Below are 24,111 nucleotides of genomic sequence, written 5' to 3'. Positions count from 1 at the left end.
TTGGTACGAAACATTTGCTTTTGTAAAAAGAGCTATTATTAAGAGTCAAATATTTTACATTAGTTTGCATACATTACAGAGTTGACACATATAACACTGAATTGAGGTATTATGTGTTGTTCATTTAAGATACATCTGGTGTTAATCTGTTTCGTGGCTTGCCTCTTTGGGATGTTATGCGTGAATCTAAAGGATTGTCGAAGTTGTCATGTATAGTTTTGTGTGTGTGTGTGTGTGTGTGTGTGTGTGTGTGGGCGCGCGCGTGCGAGGCAGAGAGAGAGAGAGGGAGGGAGAGAGAGAGAGAGAGAGAGAGAGAGAGAGAGAGAGAGAGAGAGAGAGAGAACGTGAGGGAGTTACAAAGTGAATGATGTGGAGTATAGGGAAGGTAATGTAATTTTAGAGGGTGACCATGTGTAGTTTTGGGGTGGGGGTTATTTATATAGTTCTTCTATTTTGGGAAAGATGGTCTTCTTGAACAATATGTATTCGTTTAGTACTTTTTCTCTTTGGGCTACTGATTTTTGGCGGAATTCCTCTCCCGTGTTTCTTAGCAAGTGAGGAAATAAGAGCTGCAACATTCACAAGGTGATTATCCTGTACGCCATTTAAATTCAATTCCAAGAAAACTGTCGTTTCCTCTCTAGTTCCCAATCCTGGTATAAAACCAAATTAGGACTAATGAGACTCACCGAGCCTACACCAGCGTGCACTCTCTATCTTTTCTCAACTTGAGAGCTTCATTCTCTCGGTCAACGAAATCCACACTTACATCTAACCTTCTGGTCAATTCCAGTCCACTCTCTCTATTCTTTCTTACACCAGGGTTGTGTGTTCCTTCCCAATCCTCTTCTTTTCTCTCCTTTCCATAACCATTGCATGGCATCCATCTTAGTACGCTTAACCAAAATCCCAAATTTTTTCTAGCACTTTCCCATATTCTAGTACATCCCCACTTAACATCCCACAAATTGCATTGCCACCCTTTCTCACATTTATGTCCTGGTGGTGCAGGTCCTACTCGTTTAATGCAGTGCATCGAAGAGTTTCATATTCATCATAAAGATTCCCATCATCAGTTGTTCTATGAAAACGCAACAAATAGTTTTTAACCCTACAACTGCATTTATTAATAATTTAAAAATACCGAAACAGCTATTTATTCAAATATTTTGAGATTTTATGGTGATTTTTAAAGTGATTTTGGCAGAACAACGGCTAATATATCATTGTCATACCATCCTCACCCGACACGACGGAAGAATGAATTTATAGTAAAGAACAAAACTGAATTAGAAAATATCAGGATTTTCAGAAAATTATCTTCTTTTAGAACACTATAACGAATTCACCGTGGTAAGGATAGCGTCTTTGACTACTGATCAAAACGTTCTGGGTCCGAGGATCGGACCCAGCCACTGCTTTTGAATAAAAATCATCAGCAACGCCAGCCGAAGGCTTCTGACTTAGGAAGTTACCCTTGCTCTCCCAATGGCCTTGCCAAATAGGGCGAAGGAGCGGATGGAGATTTGGGGGCATTCTCTTGCCCCTGGGATAGAAAACTGACCCTAAAATGCGGAAGAATGATCAACGTCAAGAGGATAGAGAGGGCAATGAAAATTACTACAATTAACGACACACAATATGTATCCACAGGACATGTAAACAGAAAAAGAGTTATGTTGGTCTCTCTATTGGCAAAAGTTTTTAGATTAGTCCCCCATTCGGATTTCAGGGAGGGAGACTGCCAAATGGATCGTGACAATAAAGATGGTTGAATAACCAACGAAAGGGTAACATTCTACGAGACGTATTGCGGAATGTCAGAAGTGATAATATTGTAGGGAGGCTATAAATCCTGTAAAAGGAAATGCAAAGACTCAGTACAGATGTAATGAGATTAGTGAAATTAAATGGAAAGAAGATAAGGATGTCTGGCCAGACGAATACATGGTAATATCAACAGCAGCAGAGAGTGCCTTAACGGGTGCAGACTTCTTCATGAATAGAAATGTAGGGCAGAGACTGAGTTACTATGAACAGTTGGGTGACAGAATTATTTTCATCAGAATCGACAACAGACCAACGTTAACAGCAATAGTGAAGAGATATATGCCTGTGTTACAAGCCGAAGACGAAGAGGTGGAAAAAATACAGGGTGTCTGAAAAGCTACGAATACGCTGCTGCTACAGTGTGTTATGGCACCCAAATTAATTAAGATACACACTATTTGGCCTATGTGACAGATAAACTCAAAATGTTTAATTTGTGTGAGCTCCAGGTTGTCGTGAGCGAATACCAATGACAACCGTTCAAGAAAAGGCCCTATGTGTGTAATGACGTATTCAGACCAAAACGGACACGCAGGTTCAAAGGAGTTTTCAAACACAGCATAGGAAGCAATCACCATCGTGGATGTCGATGCGCAGGTGGTACAGAGCGCTGATGTGAAGTATCGTACTGGACGACCTGAAACAAGTGAAGCAAACACAGAACGGATACAGCTGGCTTTGCAGTGCTCACCGCAGAAGTACCCGAGGGTGACTGCGCGCCGGGGATTTTCAGATGTATCGATACCGATTGCAACTGTTGCATACATGAAACCAGACGACAAGCCACAACGTATACAATTCGCTGTGTACTTTATTCACCGTTTAGAGAACGAGGGATATTTTCCGAACAACACAGCATTTTCTGACGAAGCAACTTTCTACGTTTGTGGTAAGGTAAACAAACACGATGTTCTCATCTCGAGCACAACCAATCAGCATACTGTGATGGAAGATGTACGGTGACAGACCGAAAGTGAATTTGTGGTGTTGTTTGATGGTTGATCGCGTCGCAGGACCATTTTTCTCAGGAAAAAAGAGTTAATTCCAACAACCGCCTTGATATACTGGAGCTGTTTCCGTTACCACAACCGGCTGAGCGCCAAAACACAGTCGCTTTCCAACATGATGATGCATCACCACGCTGGGCTCAGATTGTGGCAACTGTTCTAGACCAGGTGCGTCCAGATCGCTGGATTGGCAGGGGTGTTCCAATTCCCTTGTCTCCTACGTCACGATATTACGCCGCTGGACTTCTTTCTGTGAGGGTATATCAACGATGTAGTCACATAAACGATTTAGAAAACCAAATCGTTGTTGCCACTGGCACTGTAGCAGCAGGTGTGTTGCGCCGAGTGTAGGCAGAGCCTGAATACAGACTGGATCTTGTGCATGCCGCCAAAGACGCACATTTTGAAACTGATTGAATGACATAAAAACTTTGTGAGATTATGTGTCACATAAGCAAAATATAAATTACCTGGAGTGAATGGAACTGAAAGGAAACGGAATGGGAAAGAGATAGGGAGGAAGTAAGGAATTTCAGCAACACAGGACATTGCGGCAATGCAACAGCAAGAGTTGGAAATTGGTGTAAGACCCGGACTCTAAACAGGATGCTCTGTTTCTCTACAACGGTTGCCTTAACCGCATCGGCCATCAGGACACTATTTCCGTCGGACCCAAATTTCGAACTTGCCGCTCGCCGCACCGCAACGAACCCCTCCCCCCTACTATTAACTCCCTACTCAGAAATTGGTTGTGCCTCCGCACTGAAACTTTATCATGAAACAGCCGTCGCGCCCATAGAATTATAGATATGAGTGGTGTCTGTTCTGCCAGATATATCCGACAGAACAGACACCATTCATATCTACATCGATTAGTCAGAACATTATGACCACGACCTATAGAATTACAGGTATGAGTGGTGTCTGTTGTGTCAGATATATCCGACAGAACAGACATCACTCATATCTACATTGATCAGTCGGAACACTAATGACCACCGACCCAATGTCGATGTAAACATGTCCAGGTGATAACAGCGTCACCTGGCGAAGAATGGCTGCTAGAAAAACTCACGCTCGTACAGAGAGTGTCAGTGAGCGTGCTGTGCTGTCTGCGTATAGAATGGGGAAGGCACGCGATGTATCTGAGTTTGACCGAGGGCAGATTGTGATGGCCCGGGGGCTCAGCACGAGCATTTCGGAAACTGCGCGACTCGTCGGATGTTCGATGAGTGCTGTGGTGAGTGTCTTCAACGCGTGGCGAAGAAGACGTGAAACAACGTCCAGACGTCGTGTGATAGGGCGGCCGGCCCTCATTACAAATGTCGGACGTCGTATGCTGGGCAGACTAGTCAAACAGGCTAACATCAGACTTTAATGCTGGGCAGAGTACGAGTGTGCCTGAACACACAGTGCACCGAACGCTTCTAACGATAGACCTCCGCAGCCAATAACCCATGCATGCTAACGCCACATCGGCAACTACGACTGAAATCTGCACGTGACAATCGGCGCTGGACGTTGGCGCATTGGCAGAGTGTTGCATGGTCTGATGAATCCCGGTGCGTTCTTCATCGTGTCGGTGGGAGGACGTGATATCATCTTTTTGCAGGGGAACACCTCCTTGACACGGGTACTGCGGGACGGAGACAAGCTGGCAGCTGCTCCATTATGCTCTGTGGAACATTCACGTGGGCATCAATGGCTCCAGCGGAGCTCATGCAAAGCACCATGACGGCAAGGAGTATCCTACACTGGTGCCGACCACGTACACTCCATCGTGACGACCATGCCAGTGACATTTTTCATCAAGACGATGCGCCATGTCGCAAGGCCTGGAGTGTGACTGAGTGGTTCCAGGGAAGACAGTGGAGAGTTTCAGTTGCTGTGCTAGTCCTCCAACTCGCCTGATCTGAACCCAAGCGAACACTTCTGGGATGTGATTGAACATGGCATCAGAGTTCATCGCCCACCTCCCCGGAAATTAGAGGAATTGGGTGAAGACTACAACAACAACATGTAGAATGTATGAGTCTGAAGGTGTATTATCAAACTTTTGAAAAAATATCATCCACACCATCCCGATGATAGCAAGCGCAGATAAGTGCGAGAACTATCGCACAGTCAGCTTAACAGCTCATGCATCTAAGTTACTGATAAGAATAATGTACGTAAGAGTAGAAAATAAAACTGGAGGTCTGTTAGATGACAATGGGCTTGGCCTTAGGAAGGGGAAAGGCACCAGAGAAGCAGTTCTGACGTTGCGTTTGGTAATATAAGGAAGGTATAAGAAAAATGAAGACACGTTCATAGGAAATGTGGACATAGAAAAAGCGCCCGATAGTGTGATATGGTGTAAGATGTCCGAAGTTCTGAGAAACTTTTGTGCAAGCTATAGGAAAAGAAAGAGAACACACAATAGTTGTAAGAATCAGGATGGAACAATAGGAATGGAAGACCGAGAACAAAGTGCTCGCATGGTAAAGGCTGTAAGACAGGGCTGAAGTCTTTATCCTTTACTGTTCAGTCCCTACATCGAAGAAGCAATGGCGGAAATAGAAGAAATGTAAAATTTCGAATCAATACGTCTTCATCCGTCTAAGTTTCCAGCACATTACGCCATCTTGAGCCCCCCTGACCGACATGTAGGACGAATTCCATCTGTGGTCCAGTCAAAACAGGGTCCAGCATCCAATGACTGGTATCCGTAGATTTCTTCTTAACACGGCGATCCCTTCAATCATCACTTGTCGACAAGAAAACTTTCAGGATTTGGATTAGAATTCAGGAGAAAAGGATATTACTGATGAAATTCGCTGTCAAAATTGCTATCCTCAGTCAAAGCGTGGAAGAATAACAGGCTGTACTGAAAAGAATGAACAGTCTAATGAGAACGGAATGTGGACAGGGAATAAACCGAAGGAAGACGTTGGTAATGAGTATCAGATAATGTGAGATTAGTGGTAAAATTGATATCAGTCTTTGGACCGCGATGTAGACGAAGTGAAGGAATTCAACTACCTTGCAAGCAAAATAACATATGATGGACGAAGCATGGAGACATAAAAAGCAGACTAGCACAGCCAAAGAGGGAATTCCTGGCCAAAAGGACTGTTCTAGTATCAAACATTAGCCTTACTTTGTGGAAGAAATTTCTGAGAATATTTGTCTGGAGACAGCATTGTATGGAAGTAAATCACAAGCTATGGAAAATCAAGAAAAGAAAAAAAGTCGAAGCATTTGTGACGCGATGGTATAGAAGGTTGTTAAAAATTAGGTGCACTGACAAGACGAGAAATGAGGAGGCTGTCCACAGAATGGGGGAGGAGAGGCATATGTGGAAAACATCTACAAGAAGTAGGGCATGTACTAAGACTTCAGGGAATATGTTTCATGATATTAGAGGGCGCTGCATACAGCAAAAAGCGGTGGGGAAAATTGGAAGTTTGTGGTAAGGTCTTATGGGACAAACTGCTGAGGTCGTCGGTCCCTAAGCTTACACACTACTTTATCTAACTTAAACTAAGGACGAAAGACACACCCATGACCGAGGGAAAACTCGAACCTCCAACGGGGTCAGACGCGCGGACCGTGACAAGATGCCTCAGGCCACGCGGCTACCCCGCGTGGCAAGCTGTGGGGAAAGACAGAATTGGAATGCATACAAGAGGTAATTATCGAGGACGTTAGGTTCAAGTGCGGATGAAGAAATTGGCAGAGGAGAGTAATTCGCGGCGAGCGGCATGAAACCAGACATTTCATACGTGATGCTATATGTGCCCTATTTTTAAAAGAAAATTCATATTTCGAATATTTTTCTCTTTCGATATTGTTTAACACTAGTAATAAAAAATTAATTTGCTACATTACATTTAAATACTGACATGCAATGTAAAAGGGAGAGAAATCCAAGATTGTAAGTTCCAGGTTGGGAAAACTGCAGGGTCTGACAGTTTAACATTATATTATTACACTGAAGCGCCGAAGAAACTGGTGTAGGCATGCGTATTCAAATACAGAGATATGTAAACAGGCAGAATACGGTGGTGCAGTCGGCAACGCCTATATAAGACAAGTGTCTGGCGCACAATGGCAGGTTATCAAGATTTAAGTGAGAGCGATGGGACACAGCATCTCCGCGGTAGCTATCAAGTGGGGATTTTGCCGTATGACCATTTACGAGTGTACCGTGAATATCAGGAATGCGCTAAAACATCAAATCTCAGACATCGCTGCAGCCGACAAAAGATCCTGCAGGAACGGGACCAACGACGACTAAAGAGAATCGTTCAATGTGACAGAAGCGCAACCCTTCCACAAATTGCTGCAGATTTCAGTGCCGGGCTATTAACAAGTGTCAGCGTGTGAAGCATTCAGCGAAACATCATCACTATGGGCTTTCGGAGCCGAAGGCCCATTCGTGTACCCTTGATGACTACCGGTCACAAAGCTTTACGCCTCGCCTGGGCCCGTCAACACCGACATTGGACTGTTGATGACTGGATACATGTTGCCTGGTCGGACGAGTCTCGTTTCAAGCCGGCCGGTGTGGTCGAGCGGTTATAGGCGCTACGGTCGCAGGTTCGAATCCTGCCTCGGGCATGAATGTGTGTGATGTCCTTAGGTTAGTTAGGTTTAAGTAGTTCTAAGTTCTAGGGGACTGAGGACCTCAGATGTTAAGTCCCATAGTGCTCAGAGCCATTTTGAGTCTTGTTTAAAATTGTATCGAGCAGATGGAGGTGTACGGGTATAGAGACAACCTCATGAGTCCATGGATCCTGCATGTCACCAGGGGACTATTCAAGCTGGTGGAGGCTCAGTAATGGTGTGGAGCGCGTGCCGTTGGAGTGAAACGGGTCGCGTCAGAGATATGAAGTTCCAATTGTTTTTGTAAATGGGATGCTATAGTTTGGTACTTACTTTCTGATAGAGGCTATCAAGACGAGTCCTATGAGTGTAACAGTAAGGTCTTTGAAGGTCAACGAAGGTCACAAATGTGGCATGAACGTCCATTTACAGAAGGTGTTCGAAGTGATGACCATTGGTATCAATGTAGTGCTGCAATCATCTTATCAAGGATTGAGTGGTATTCCTTTTCACTTCGGCACTTATGGAAGCACATGCTCTGACAATTCTCTCTAGTATATCGTGCAAATAGCAAATATTCGCCGAATACGGCGTATCCATCTAACGTGCCATTGACATGCAGACAGCATTCGACCGTTTCGCAGTACAACACTACTTGGAACGGTAAGACTAGTATCGTCGAATCAAGCGAATGTGAATGATGTATTGCTTCGAAGAAGAAGTCGATATGCTTCTCATTTACAGAGAGTGCCAACGAAATTTAGTAAGAGCTGGAGACTTATACGCTGAAAGATACCCTCAGCGTACTCACTCTACGCGTCGTACATTTAAATATGTGTATGATAAATTGAGGGCAACGAGATCTTTAACGCATCGGAAGCATATCCGGCAAAGGAAGGTTACTAACGAGGAAACGGAAATTGGTTCAAAAAATGGTTCAAATGGCTCTGAGCACTATGGGACTTAACATCTGTGGTCATCAGCCCCCTAGAACTTAGAACTACTTAAACCTAACTAACCTAAGGACACCACACACATCCATGCCCGAGGCAGGATTCGAACCTGCGACCGCAGCAGTCGCGCGGTTCCGGACTGAGCGCCTAGAACCGCGAGACCATCGCGGCCGGCCGGAAATTGGTACCCTGACACTGTAGTTCGAGATCCTTGTGTTAGTTCGCGTCAAGTCGCACATGAGTTGCATCCCAATGCAAATCTGTAACTCAACCTTCTGTGTGACTTGATAATTATTATGTATTATTTATATTTTAGATAACTAACCAGTAAATAAAACACAGAACATGTTCAAATGAAAGCATGACAGCCGTCTGACGATGAATTGTAATGATTCGAAACCGGTAACAGTACTTTTTGAATAAAGAAACTTAAAATAAATTTGTGGCTGGTTGCTGTCTCAACACCATCAACAATTACCTTCAAATAACAGCCACGGTCTCCATCCACGTCATCATATGACAAAATTGCAAAATCGCAAGGGAATCTGGCCTGAGCCAGAGCAATGTTGTTCGTGTTCTACATCGCCAAAAATATCATCCTTACCATATTAGTCTCCACCAAGAATTAACTGGCACGGATTCTATGCGTCTCATTGAATTCTGTCGATGGGCACAACTTCAGATTCACAGGGACGACACATTTATTAATTTGATTTTATTTACTGACGAGGCTACATTCACGAACCATTGAAATGTTAATTTGCATAACATGCATTACTGGGCAACAGAAAATCCATGTTGGCTGCAGCAAGTTGCACACCAGAAACCATGGTGTGTGAATGTATGGTGTGGAATTCTGGAGGACAGAACTATAGGCCTCTATTTCATAGAAGGAAATCTTAATGGTAGGAAGTACACCTAACTCCTGCAAGAGACATTAGGTCTGTTATTGGAAGAAATATCCTTAGGAACAAGGAACAGAATATGGTATTAACACGATGAGTGTCTGGCATATTTTTCGCTGATGGCTAGAAATGAGTTGCAGAGGAAATTTCCAAATCGTTGGATTGGACGCGGAGGACATGTGTCGTGACCGGCTCGTTCGCCAGACTTAGCTCTTGAAACTTTTGGTTATCCGTTTTCTTGTTTGGGGTAATTGCTTGCGGGCAAAACGAAAACCTACAACTGTGCAACAAGTTATTCTGAATGCAGAACGTATCCTCTCATCCACAGGTTGTCGCGAGGCGGATGTGGGACGACACCTCACTTGTTGCATTCGCACCTGTTGCTCTTACGGTGTCTTAACCTCAGACTACGGCAACGAGAATCGTGTTTATAGATTGTATCACCCTGTTCAGTATAAGTTTAATGGATTTTTTTTTTACGGACACTGTGTCATAATTCCAGGTCGAAACAGTAACGGAGAGATATTGCGTCTCTTTTAACTCAGACGTAATTAAGACAAATTCATTGGAGAAAAATTTTAAATCCAAACAACTAAAAATGAATGTAGAATATTAGATCATGGAATACTCTCAGAGACAAAAATACTGTTATTTTAAGCCACACAGACACTCTTTTGTAGCAAAACTTCTCTTTAGTAGCACGAAGAAGTCAGAAAAACGTTCTTAACAACATGTGGACGAACTGACGTTGTCATCGGATAGGATCAAACATGTTCATACAATTCTTTATACATCAGGCCGACATTCAAGCTCGGAAAGTCCTTTCTCGTGGCTCCTGATATACTATCGCATCAGAATCCTGATTCCCCACACAGTTTAATTGTTAGAGATGTTTCAGCTAACGCTAGGTTGAAAGTTTCATTTTAGAAGGATAAGTAATGCCACGAGACTTTAAAATTTCCTCTTTCATTCACCATACTAGAAAAATTGTCAGAATAACGCAACAAAGCTGAAAACTAACGTAGTGATCAACACGAATTTTGGTCAGAAGATCACAATCTTTTCCCATGCATGTCCCTGCTAAAGGTCTCCGATTGTCTTATCAGTCAGTTATGGGCAAACAGTCTGCTTAACGAGGTATTCAAGTTCTGCTTTGAGGCTTGTCGCTATGCACTCCAGCAAAACAAGACAAGGGGCGAAGGTCATGCGTCACAAAAAAGCCACGGACCAATCGGCTCTGGAACCAAGAGGTCTCGTGATATGAGATGACACTAATGGAATCCGGCCACCAGCCAAGACAAGTTCGTAAGAAATAAATGTGTTGCAATTTTTTTAGAACGGAGAAAAAGACGCCCTATGATTAAATGAGGACTATACCACTGAGATCCCACATGGGCGACTTGTAATTTGGTTCACGTTTCCACTTTAAGAGACTGGTATCATGAACTCTGCGGAAATATATAGCTTTATGCCTGAGTGAATCACATCATGAACATTGATGGTTTGGGTACGATGAAGATTATCAAAGAGTGAGATCTAAGAACGATAACATAGGTATGCTGCGAAGCATTGCTTTGTGCAATTGGGTAAGATGTGAAACTCCGCGGCTCGGTCTCTTGTATCGCCATCACTTTTGTTGGACCGGTGTAGTGTGGAAACGCCATCTGAGGAGTTGATGCGTGAGAAAACATCAGCTTAATGCGTCTTTCGATAGCTATAAGATGATATGAAAATCGTACATAAAAATAAACTTGCTTTTGAGTAATTTGCGAACATTTGTAAATTTGATGTTGAATTATATTTGAAATGACTAACAATGAGAAATACAGGATGAAAGCGAGTCTAGAAATATTACAGAAGGACTCTCAGTGTCTTGTAAATCACTGATACCGCTCATTTAAGGTTATTTCTTCACCATAAAGGAGTTTTGATCTGTATGAATAATGGTAGTAATGAGCGCAACTAACTTAGAGCTAAGTAAACAATAGCTTAGAACCAAATAAACCATATGAATTCATTCATGAGAGGATGGGATTATTTCTGTTATGAACACGACAAATTAAGTGAGGAGGACTGTCCCATTGTGCGGAACAAGCTCAGGCCTGATTTCAGGGTAGGTGTTATGGTAGAGATGAGCTGCTATGCTCGAGCCCGCATAATTCGTTTCATAACGGTCGGTTTGGTTCAATTGAGGAGACATCGAGCAGGTAATATGCATGATACTTCAACCAGGTGTACGCGAATGGTGGAGGCGACGGACGTGTTTGAATAGCAAAACGCGGCTGGGGACAATGGCAACACGTCAGCGACGCTTCACTCATGTGGGGTGTTGTTCTTCTTGAGATCAGGAACTGAAGACCTCGCTTTCCACTCTATCCACCCCTCTTTTATCTTCTGGAAAGTATGTACCAGGATAAGGGCACGTGCAATCCCGAGGTTCGTTGAATGAAAATTCGAGTACGTCTACGAGTCAAATGGAATTTTAGGGTGTTACCCATCACTCTTACTATCTGACACGTGGCATTTATGGTGGATTTTCCGATTGCTGGCTCTAATCCAGTAATATCGGGATGATTACTTAGGTGAAGAAGAACTCGCTACGTCCTTTAAGATTCCGAGGAATTCCCATCTATCCGGAAAAAAGCCCACCGCACAAGAAACATGAACGAGAGTTTCTCCATGCTAAGTATTTTCTGAAGAGCCCTTGTATCAGCGCCAACTGTGTCTACACAAAGTGTAATTCAAGTCTGCAAGTGTTCTGTAGCAATAGTGTAAAAATGTAAGATAATTAATTCTACTATTTCTGTTTCTATTCCTACATATGAAGCAAGTCATGGTAATAAAATATGAGAAATCATACAACAGTGTTAATACTCATAGGCTAGAATATGGTTTTCTCAAAGCTATGTCAGCATTATACCTCTATGGTCCACTGAACTACGGGTCGACTTCTGAGATTACTACTAAATTGTTATCATACATCCTATTCTAGTCATATCCGCGTCAGCTCAGAGCTCTAGTGTGTCACTGGAGTTATATGCTCACATTGGACTAGTTAATTTGCCCTGCCGTTACTTGTTTCCTAGCATCAACTCTTACTCCTTATTCCCGTTACCAGAATATTTGTGAATATTTGCCTGTGATAGGGAAGAATTTTTTATATTGGATTATTAATCTCAGTGTACAATTGGAGTAAGGAGAAGTTGTTTTAGATTGTGTTTTTATAATCTCTAAACTCTGGCAATTAATTAATACTGATTTCATATGGGGAACGAGATTGGAGCATTTACAAACAAAAGAATAATTTGAGACCTATTTCACCATGCTTGCAAAAATGTGTGTGTGGATTTACCGAGAGAAAAATCGGAATAGAGGTTTGTTAGACTAAAGTGACATGGTGACTTCTGATTTCATTCAGCAGAGCAACTGAGGACAAACTAAACAAAAAAAACTTAGTCGAGAAAGTGGAATTTAATAGGAAATGAACCAAAGTGATCATTACTTGTGTAAATAAGGCTGAAGGACAAGCCTAAGTCTGCAATGCTTACTGAGCATTAGCATGGCATATGAGCAATCCTAAAACTTAACGCAGGCTTGCTTTCAGTTAGAGTGTTTATGTCTCCTTACATCATCACAATCTGCCTCTAACAAGAGGATTGCGCCTATTCGTCATCACCGATTTCGTCCAAATTTATGGTATATGTAGGGCTTGATCAGAAATGAAAGCGACGGAAGTGGGAGCCACAGATAGTCTAGCGTTTAGAAAATATAGCATTTTTGGCGCAGATCTAGCGAGGCATCAGCCAGATATGTTAGCTTAGTTTCCAGACAGTATTTTCAGTTTTTAAGTTACGCTGCATACAAACCGAAATAATGCTCAATATACTGCATTTATTGATCTTCATAAAAGGCATGAAAATGAAAAGCAAAAGAAATTTGCAATTGCAAATAATTTCGATGAATGGATTCTTCTTATAACTTTCCACGAAGGGACAGAAATTGAAACGTACACTACTTCATATTCCTTACTTTTATTTTGGCCTTCGAGCAGCCCTTGGCAGCTGCAAACGATAGGTTCCCCAGTTATTGCGTGTAATATAACCCCAGCACGTGTAAATCACCAACTGTAAAAGAACAAAGTAATTTAATATTATATATGAACTTCTCGCGTACACCTGGAAATTTATTTGCGATCACAATTTTCCATTTTACTTTGTTTTTAATACCTTTAAAGAAAATATTAATAGCTACATCATATTCAGCATTACTTCGTTTGATTTGAAGTATAACTGATATAATAAATGTAAATAAAAAAGTCGCATAGGGGCTCGAACTCGCCACGCTCGGAATACAATTCCGAAAACTTTGCCTTATGCCAATTGCTGCCTAGAAACTAGTGCAATACAAAAGGCTCATGTCTGTCACTACTCGTGCCAAAAATGCTGTTTTTTCCAAGCACTTGGCCATCTGGAACTCCCACTGACACTTTCATTTCTGGTCAAGCCCTGCATATACCATAAATCTGGACATCGAGGGCGATCGCATGGCACTTTGGATAATGTTTGCATGACTAAAGTGATCGTGTCTCAAGTTTTTCCAAAGCAATATCTGGCACTGTACAAAGGAGAGCGGCACACAAATACAAGTTATCTTGTATAGATACCAGCCGTCTGGAGCGGCTGACAATGTTAGCCTTGAAATGAGCGTCACTGCTGCTGTCACAGTCCTGACGCCAACTGAACGTCAGACATTTGCGATTACGTCTTGCCACTGATAACAAAAATTAGTCTTGTCGGGATGTCGAGACCTTTGGCCATCATGTTGTGCGTTGATACTGGACGCCTCTGACGAATGGGAACTTGTGACACAGCCTCTAGTGGTATTTCCAGACCAACATCTTTCACAGTACTAGCAACAGTTCTCTTACTGTGAGCAGAAGACTGAAATTTAGGTATGCTGTTATCAAGATTACGCTCGCCGTTTAACAACATGACCTTCAGGACACAAACGCGAACTTTGTCACGAAATTGTTAGACGTCGTATTCTTGTGCCGATACCAATACCTATTGCTTTCATTTCTTTTCTGCATCCATATCCCAGTTTTCCTGATTCGGCTATACAGAATGAACACCGAACACCCGCTCCACTGACAAAATTTCGTTTTTTTTTTTTTTTTTTTTTTTTTTTTTTTTTCGGAATCTCTCTCCGGTTGGTTTTCCAGGCGGTGTTAGTTGTGCGTTAACAGTGATACAGGGATGTTTGTGTAGGTTTGCTGGTGAAGAGTTGAACTGAATGCAGTGGAAGAATGGCACGACGAAGCTATGCTGAGTTGCTCCCAGCAGTGCGTACATTTGCGTCTAAGCGTTGTTGCATTTCCCTGTATTTTGTTTTGTAGGTTTTGGTAAATGCATATTACAGACACAGGGCATTTTGTAAAGGTATTTTCACTGAAATGAAGGTAAATAGAGTAAATAACCGAATAAATTATTACATTATTACCAGAGACCACAGGCCCCTTATCCTCCTCAGTCCAAAAAGTTTCCAGACTGGATTCATAAAAAATTGATGAAAGTTATAATAGGTTTAATGCTTCATGTGTTCCAGATCGTCTACCCTTACTTGAATACAGAGCACAGAACGTTCATATAGCTATGTGAAACTTCAGAAAAGTCTCTGTTTGGGATGTAGTTCAACTCAAGCGTCATATTAACACCTTTGGCCTTGGCGAAAGATCAGAGACCCATTTTTCCGTACTTTGTCGTTTTGTGGTAAGTTCGCACTGATAAAAACAAGTATCATCAACCGTGATGATGTTTCCCAGAAAATATTTGTCTGCGTCTTGCGTTTCAATCAATTTGCGGCAGGCGTCCATGCGTCGTTGCTTTTATTCGGGAGTCAAGATGTGCAGGACGAACTTAGCAAAACACTTTTTCTTTTCTTCATAATATCATTCAGCAGAATGTCTTGAACACTTGATTTAGAGATGTTTAGAACATTGTTCCATACGATTTGTGATACAACAAACGGTCGCAAGTCCACTACTTACAAGTGACTGGTGGAATGCACATCTGTTGCTTACTGTTGTTGGTTGAAGCTGTCATGTTACTGCGCTGACGCCACTTATACGGCAGGAATAAAATCAGTCTCGAAACTTTTTGAATTGACGATGTAACTGCTGCATCCAAATTTTATTTTTTCCTAGCTCAGGGAATAAACCAAACACGGTGTTCTGACTCTAGCTGTACATTACACAATGTGATTTTAGTGCATTACCTGTTTTGGTTTCTGCATATTCCCAGTAGGCGGCAGCATGTGCTTAAAAAAGCTGTTTATCGCAGTGTCGGCACGTATTCCAGAAATAAATATAATTTCTTTTTATCTTTAGTAATTTTGGACTAGAATGTGTTTAGAACATGCAGTAATATTTAATAAACCCTACACTCGCGTCCCTCGACCTTTCTTTCCTTTGGGGCTCACCAACGTACGTTTCACACTTTCGCGACACACCTGCATGTGATTGTTTTCTAGATGCTAAAAACCACGCACATAAAGTACACGCAATACATTTATTGCTATTATGCGTGTAATCACGTATAATGACGGGCGATTTCTTGCAAACTGGGCTACTCCAAGAAACGATTTGGCGATAAAATTTTTTTGTTCTAGATATTTTATCTGCAAAAGGTTAGAGCACATTAAAATTCTCGCGGCACACCAATGTGTTGAGACACGGCCGTGAGAAACAGTGCCGTACATTATGGAATAAATGATTGTTTATTTCATCACAACATTACAGCGACATAGTTTTTTCGCTGAAATGGTGGGACTACACGACCCATACTTTCACAGTCCAGTGGCACTATTTTCATATTTTTTTACTTAATGTTTTTTTTTCTGAGTACATGTAAATGTAGAGTTTCCCGGAGTGTGCTGGTAATGAAAAGCTCTCGTGTTTCCACTGGGATGGAGGTTTCCTGAATATTGCACTATTTCAGTTATTTTCTAACATAAAAAATGGTTCAAATGACTCTGAGCACTATGGGACTTAACATCTGAGGTTATCAGACCTCTAGACTTACAGCCGGCTTTTCTAACAGAAATAGTATCCATATAGAACACGTTTTAAAATTTTAGTGTATCACACCCATTTTATATTTAGTTATTTGAATCTCATTTTGACCCAGAGCAATGGACTTTTCAGTCATGAAATCTAACAAGAGAATGGTCCAGTCCAACATGTTGAAACCTGCCCCGAAATCTTTTGTAGGGAAGAATGCACCGAAAGGAACACAATGTCAAAATTTTAGCTGCTAAGACATACAGCAAGTATTTTTCAAAGAATTTTTAAAACTGCCAAATTCGTAGTTCGCTAAGCGAGAAATGTACATCCCTATAGTAGCTGTAGTATACAGTGCATGCGCAACACGGCAGGCACATATCCTTGGTCGATGACACATCGGTATGCAAATAACACGGTACAACGGGATCTTAATTTGTAACGCGAATTTCACTTTCCATTGACAGTTTCCCTGACACAATTGTTCAGAGTTACTATCAGCTCGAATGTGCAACTCATTTAAAATAACGTAACAAATAACAGTGATTGCTAATAGCATGTGTCTTTGTGCAGTTCCAGAGTTTCACAAAAATGTAGAATCCAATTAATGCTTTTAACTTTGCAAAGATGAAATATGAAGAATGTGGTGTGCAGATGAAATCACCTACTTCTCCTGAAGACATACATATGTTATTTATTGGTTAATTTCTTGGACATTCATTCGCAGAATGTCGACATTTCGTTAGAAATTGTGGAAATTCGAGTTTTAGGGGGGAAAAAAAAACAAGAAATAACTCAGGCGATTCCGTGAACTGCAATTCGTACAATGATTATTGCGCTGATTAAAGTCCACAACGATAACAGATTACCTTCCAAGGCCAAAGAAAACATGTGACAAAGCAAACGCTGTATATCTTTTGGTTAGACGAAGTGGGAGAAAACGCTTAAACTTAGGTAATGTGCAAAGTAGGTTTTCTTCCGTAATATCTGAACATCAGTATATGAATGAAGAAAGACTTACACGAAGTACAAAATATGCGTCAAAATAAAACTCGAAAGTGTCTGAAAGAAACACTGTTCAATAGCTTTACAACTACAGTGCACTGTTACCAAGGGAGATCTACGAGACTGGGCGCTCTGAACTATACTTGAAATGAACGTAACTGATTACCAGGCTTCTTCGACATCGTTAGACATATTCAGGAAATTATATGGAAAAGCAAGTCGCAAAATTACGTAGTTTACCTCAAGTAAACTTGCAGAGGAGATGTCATTAATAGATAACACTACAGAGAAATTCGTAGCTGACGTAAAGATGAAGCTTCTTGTTATCTCCTAAAATATGCATATAAAGCCAATCAGTCCAGTTTCGTGCACACCGCAGTTTATCATTTCGAGCGGAAAAAAAGAGAGTCGCTTTTGCAGTCGGTGAAAGCTATGACACATTCCAATACAGCACTTCCGGTGATAAGTAACAGTAGATTACTGCTTCCGCAACTTTGTCTTTGTCTTCAGGAACATCAAGGCAAATTAGGACTAAAATTAAAAAAAGGGCAGTTTACTAGCAAAAATCTTGTAAACAATGTTACAAAATTTGGAAAAATGTAAGAGAGTAATTTTCAGTGTTTCATTCGAGGAGAACGGCGCAAACACTGTTAATACAATTCGAATTCGACCCGGAACTAATATCCTGATTCAGCCTCTCGGTAAAAAATGTTTTCAACAGTATAAAGCATTTTTCAGAAAATTGTCACACAATATAATTTCCAATATCTCTTTGTCATTTCAGGTTTATCAGATGAACAGTTTTGTTAAAATTCAGTCCTTTGTGCTTTGTCAGTTTGCATCACCACATTTAACGAATTTGATCAAATACACCTGGTACGCAGCACAATATGCAGAATGACAGCCACGACCATTTCTTAATCCATTCCAGTTCTGTATAAATAAGACTAGTAATTACTGTGAAGTGTCTGAGTGCATTAATATTTTGTGCTTGGTGTAAGGAAAATATTTCTTTTCGTCCCCCAATAGACACGTTGCAATTTTGTGATAATTATAGGGTACAAAAAAGGAACTGTTTCATTGTTGGCAAAACTTGCATTATTGAAAAATTGTCGTAAGAACACTGCTGCAGGAATCGTTATAAAATACTTAATGTCAACAAATTAAAGTCCCGATTGATGAAAGTCGTCTGTAATGTAACTGTCTTGATTTTCTTTCTTCTGTTTATCACTTGTGAGACAATTACATCTGCAACAATTTAGCTGTCGATATGAACTGCAGTTATTAAAAAAAATAATGATTTGAGACGGGTTCAGTGTGGTTTCAGTGCTAAAAATTCACCCATGCGCACTTCAGACTGCGCGCTACGCGGTGCTACATTCTCATGTTACGGCTGCGTCTGCTTATTCACCAATTACGCCCTACGCAGGAAGGGCTGTACAAATCGTCCTTATAAGCAGTTTTTGTGCGCCAAAAATGAGTAAATTTTTTTAAAAAGTACTTGCAGTGTGCCTATGACAGCGCATTTTTTCTGCGTATTCTTCCTGTGTGAAAAATTTCACAGTAGGTTTCGACATGTCGAATTGGATCATTTCCTTGTACGCTCGGGACTGAGGAGGTTTGGATCATTGCCTTGTAAGCTCGGGACTGAGGAGGTTATCACTCCGTCTTCAGGCCACGAGTGGCCTACCGGGACCATCCGACCGCCATGTCATCCTCAGAGGAGGCTGCGGATAGGAGGGGCGTGTGGTCAGCACACCGCTCTCCCTGTCGTTATGATGGTATTCTTGACCGAAGCCGCTACTATTCGGTCGAGTAGCTCCTCAATTGGCATCTCGAGGCTGAGTGCACCTCGAAAAATGGCAACAGTGCATGGCAGCCTGGATGGTCACCCATCCAAGTGCCGACCACGCCCGACAGCGCTTAACTTCGGTGATCTCACGGGAACCGATGTATCCATTGCGGCAAGGCTGTTGCCCCACTGTTTCTCGTAACAGTCTTCGAAATTTTGTGCTGAAGTTCGAGTTTGGCCTGTATTTTTCGACAAGAGTGTACTAAAGCTGTATATCACTTATTTTTCATCTTCATGAGACTTTTTAGCGTACAGCCCAGTAAGGGCTACTTGTTAGTATTACAGCTTAATGTTACCTGACGTCGTGTCTCACTTCGTCAACAGTTTTAAGGGTTTAAAAGGAGCCGGACGTGGTGGGGACGTGACGTACCTTTGAGCAGCGGCACGATGCGCCCCCAGCAGGTGATGGCGCCCTTGCGGTGGAACTGCCCCAGTGCCAGCTCCATGTAGAACAGCGGGATGCCGCCCACGAACAACATCACGCAGTACGGCACCAGGAAAGCACCTGCAACAGGCCACATCAGCTATTAAGCAACTGCTTTAAAATGTCGTTTGTCGGGTCATTTTCTTCCTCTTCAGTTTTGTCACTCCCCAAACGTGTTTTATTTTTAGTTTTATTTATTTATGTATTTAAATCACAAATCATGGGTGTGGTCAGATGACACTGCTAATACAAGTGTTACCCTGATATACACAACTGGCCATTAAAATTGCTACACCACGAAGATGACGTGCTACAGACGCGAAATTAAACCAGCGCTGCATCACAGACAGGAGCGTCTGCGATGGTGTACTCAACGACGAACCTGGGTGCACGAATGGAAAAAAGTCATTTTTTCGGATGAATCCAGGTTCTGTTTACAGCATCGTGATGGTCGCATCCGTGTTTGGCGACATCGCGGTGAACACACATTGGAAGCGTGTATTCGTCATCGCCATACTGGCGTATCACCCGGCGTGGTGGTATGGGGTGCCATTGGTTACACGTCTCGGTCACCTCTTGTTCGCATTGACGGCACTTTTAACAGTGAACGTTACATTTCAGATGTGTTACGACCCGTGGCTCTACCCTTCATTCGATCCCTTGCGAAACCCTACATTTCGGCAGGATATTGCACGACCGCATGTTGCAGGTCCTGTATGGGCTTTTCTGGATACAGGAAATGTTCGACTGCTGCCCTGGACAGCACATTCTCCAGATCTCTCACCAATTGAAAACGTCTGGTCAATGGTGGCCGAGCAACTGGCTCATCACAATACACCAGTACCTGCTCTTGATGAACTGCGGTATCGTGTTGAAGTTGCATGGGCAGCTGTACCTGTACGCGCCATCCAAGCTCTGTTTGACTCAATGCCCAGGCGTATCAAACTGTTATTACGGCCAGAGGTTGCATGGGGGCTTAGTTAAATATAATGCAAATATTTTTAATTTTTAGTAGCTGTCTGTCCGATCACGAAGTCTCGTAACTGGTTGGCCTGACTAGTATTATTACGCAATCTGACTGCATAGAACAACAACAAGGAATGAAAGGAAATTTCCGTTAACACAATTAATTAATTAAGTCCCCAGCAACTATAAAACCTACGAAACCAAAGCACAAGTGTACTTGTTCTGTGTGTGGAAGTGTGATTCAACGTACACATCTGGCACGGTTCTTCCTCAATACGACAAGCCATTTACCATGAAGAAATTAAAAAAATAAACATAAATACTATAATTGCACATCGAAACCAGAAATACAGTCTAATACAAGAATACGAGCCAAATGCTTTGTTGACTGAACCTGTGACCAAGGGGCATTATTGTTTAACACATTTGAAATAAAAAAAATAAGAAAATTTTCTTTTACCTTTATATATCTTGACGAAAAGTACTCTGATCATTACAATATCTCCATTCGAACAGCATCTGATGTCTAGCCCATCAAAACATCTGCACACAACATGGCCTCAAATAGTACAGGTATCAACATCCTCTCTCCAAAGCACTAACAACCACCACATCTCAACAACGACCGACTACTGCCACCTCTCAACAAGCACTGCCAGTGGAGGCGGCGGAATAATACTCTCTGGCGCGATCTCTGGCGCTGTGGCTCAGTGTAGCCACCTTTCAAGGTGGTTGTTGTGGGTACTGATTTCTCAGGATCTATGCACCCAAATTGCGTGAAAATGTAATCACATGTCAGTTCTAGTATAATATATTTGTCCAATGAATACCCGTTTATCATCTGCATTTCTTCTTGGTGTAGCAGTTTTAATGGCCAGTAGTGTAGAACAGTACGCTCCTTCAGTCCTTTGTTTAGGTGTAACATCTTTGGCACAAAAAGCATGTGTTGGCTGGATCCATGTGAAAAATCGTGCTGCAGAGTAATATTGGAAGACATGTTGGCAAAAAAATATTACCGAATTCTTTTGAATTCAAAAGTCGTGGGTAGAAGAGATGGAGCAACGAGTCTTTAATTCTATAACACAGAGATGACAGGTTCTGCTACAAGGCTTATCTTATGTACTTTCCTAGTACCAAAAGCAACTCACATGTCCGAAAATGCTTCGTATAAGTGAGAAATGCGCAACATTTATGGCTCTTGCATCCATGTTTATATTGTTGTCATTCATAGCATCTTACGTGTTACAGCAGGCAGCTGGCATTATAAGGAAGTACTGATCAGTGTATGCGACTAAGGAACGCACACGACACCGTCATTCGGTGAACTCCTTTATTTAGCTGACTTGGAACCGATGGAGCAACGCTACACTTTGTTTGGCTACTGAGATCTGGTATGCGCGCTCAGACTTATAACCTCAGAACTTTTCATTAGATGAACAAGGCCGCAAACAGCAATTTTTGATGTACAAAACTCAAGGGTGAAAATACGCAATGAGACACGAACAGAAATGACACTTTTATTCAAAGACAACAATTAACGCTGAATACGTATGTGACACCTGTCCTTTCGGACATATCCGAAAGAACAGGCACCACATATATAATTAAGGTGACGACGGTCAGTGATCCCTACATGCAGATGCAACCAAAAAAATGGCTCTGAGCTATGGGACCTAACTGCTGAGGTCATCAGTCCCCTAGAACTTAGAAGTGCTTAAACCTAACGAACCTAAGGACATCACATACATTCATGCCCGAGGCAGGATTCGAGCCTGCGACCGAGCGGTCGCGCGGTTCCACACTGTAGCGCCTAGAACCGCTCGGCCACCACCGACCGGCTGCAGATGCAACCAAACTCGAACTCTTACGGGGATCGGCGAGTTGCTTTGAGTAATCAGGCTAATGAGTAGGGTTCTACATCAATAGTGTGTTGAAAAATTGGGCTGATGGGAAGCGTGCTAAGGGTAGTCCGTGCAGTTATGATGACCACTGTTTCCGGTGGTCAGCGCATCTGCCTACTAAGCAGGAGACTCTGGTTCGAATCCAGGTCTGGCACAAATTTTCAACTTGTCCTGCTGATGTAGATCAACTCCCACTAGCATCTAATGTCTTTAATTCCTCAATTACATTGAAGTATCTGCTATGTACGATAGTCGCTGCACGCGTAGTGGCATGTAAGCAATGAGAACTTGGTAGGTCGCTGGAGGGAATTGGCACTACATCTGCACACACAAGTCACCTAATTCCCGTAAATTCCAGGTAGTTGGGCGATGAGTTCTGATACCACGTTCAGTCACTTCCCAGATGTGTTCGATCGGGTTCAAATCTGGAGAGCTGGGGGGCCAGCACGTCAATTGGAACGCGCGTCTGTTTTTCGAACCACTCCATCACACTCCCGGCTTTATGACATGGCACATTATCTTGTTGAAAAATGCCACTGTCGTTGGGAAACATGATCATCATGAAGGAGCATACATGGCCTGCTACTAGTATACGATACTCCTTCGCCGTCATGGTGCCTTGCATGACCTCCACTGGACCCATGGATGTTCCTGTGAATGTTCTCCAGAGTATAATGGAGCCGCCACCAGCTTGTCTCCGTCCCGCAGTTCAGGTGTCAAAGAGCTGTACCCCTGGAAGACGACGGATTCGCGTCCTCCCATCGGCATGATAAAGAAAGTATCGGGCTTCATCAGACCGTGCGATGCTCTACCACTGCACCAACTTCCAGTGCTGATTGTCACTTGCCCATTTCAGTCGTAGTTGCCGATGTCGTCGTGTTAACATTGGCACATGCATGGGTCGCCGGCTGCGGAGGCTCGTCGTTAGGAGTTTTCGGTGCGCTGTGTGTTCAGACAGTATTGTACTCTGCCCAGCATTAAAGTCTGACGTGAGTTCCGCTACAGTTCCCCACCTGTGCTATTTTACTAGTCCGCCCGGCCCACGATATCCGACATCTGTAATGGTGGCTGGCCGCCCAACCCTACGACGTTTGGGCGTGATCACACCTTGGTTTTGCCATGTGCTGAAGACACTCACCACAGCATTCCTCGAACATCCGACAAGTCGTGCAGTTTCCGAAATGCTCGTGCCGAGCCTCCGGGATATCTCGATATACCCTCGGCCAAACTCAGACAGCTCGCGCGCCTTCCCCGTCCTACTTACTGACAGCACTCTCGCTGATGCTACATGAACCGTGCGTGTGTCTGTCCAGCAGTCATTCCTCGCCAGGTGACGCCACTTTCGCCCGGACGGGTTAATATCGATAGTTGGTCGATGGTCATAATGTTCTAGCTGAGCAGTGGGCTATGAAATTAATCTGACAATAACAATTGAATAAAAGAAAAGTAATTAATAGCGCAAATCATGTAGTGCGTTGTCGGATTGAAATGAGTGATACCCAAGGAACCAATTTGAGCTGGCGGTAGTCGCAGTGTGTCAGCCTTGCCGACAGCATTGAAGCTGGTTGTTGTCGTAAGTCTGGAAGCAATGCCAATACTTATTAGGAAAGTTTTTAATTGCAGT

At 42.6% G+C, this 24,111-nt stretch overlaps 1 protein-coding gene across 1 annotated transcript in view; it reads right to left on the bottom strand.

Annotated features, from left to right (window-relative positions):
• Window positions 1–24,111, bottom strand: part of LOC124550003 (sodium-dependent dopamine transporter) — a 552,321-nt gene that overhangs the window by 160,377 nt on the left and 367,833 nt on the right. The window contains exon 3 of the mRNA XM_047125279.1: window positions 19,567–19,701. Coding sequence (XP_046981235.1) covers window positions 19,567–19,701 — 135 coding nt within the window. The remainder of the gene's footprint in view (window positions 1–19,566; window positions 19,702–24,111) is intronic.

The sequence above is a fragment of the Schistocerca americana genome, chromosome 1, assembly GCF_021461395.2.
Source record: "Schistocerca americana isolate TAMUIC-IGC-003095 chromosome 1, iqSchAmer2.1, whole genome shotgun sequence".
NCBI classification, from domain to species: domain Eukaryota; kingdom Metazoa; phylum Arthropoda; class Insecta; order Orthoptera; family Acrididae; genus Schistocerca; species Schistocerca americana.
Note: the sequence above shows the minus strand (reverse complement) of the source record. Positions and strands in the feature narration are given on the sequence as shown.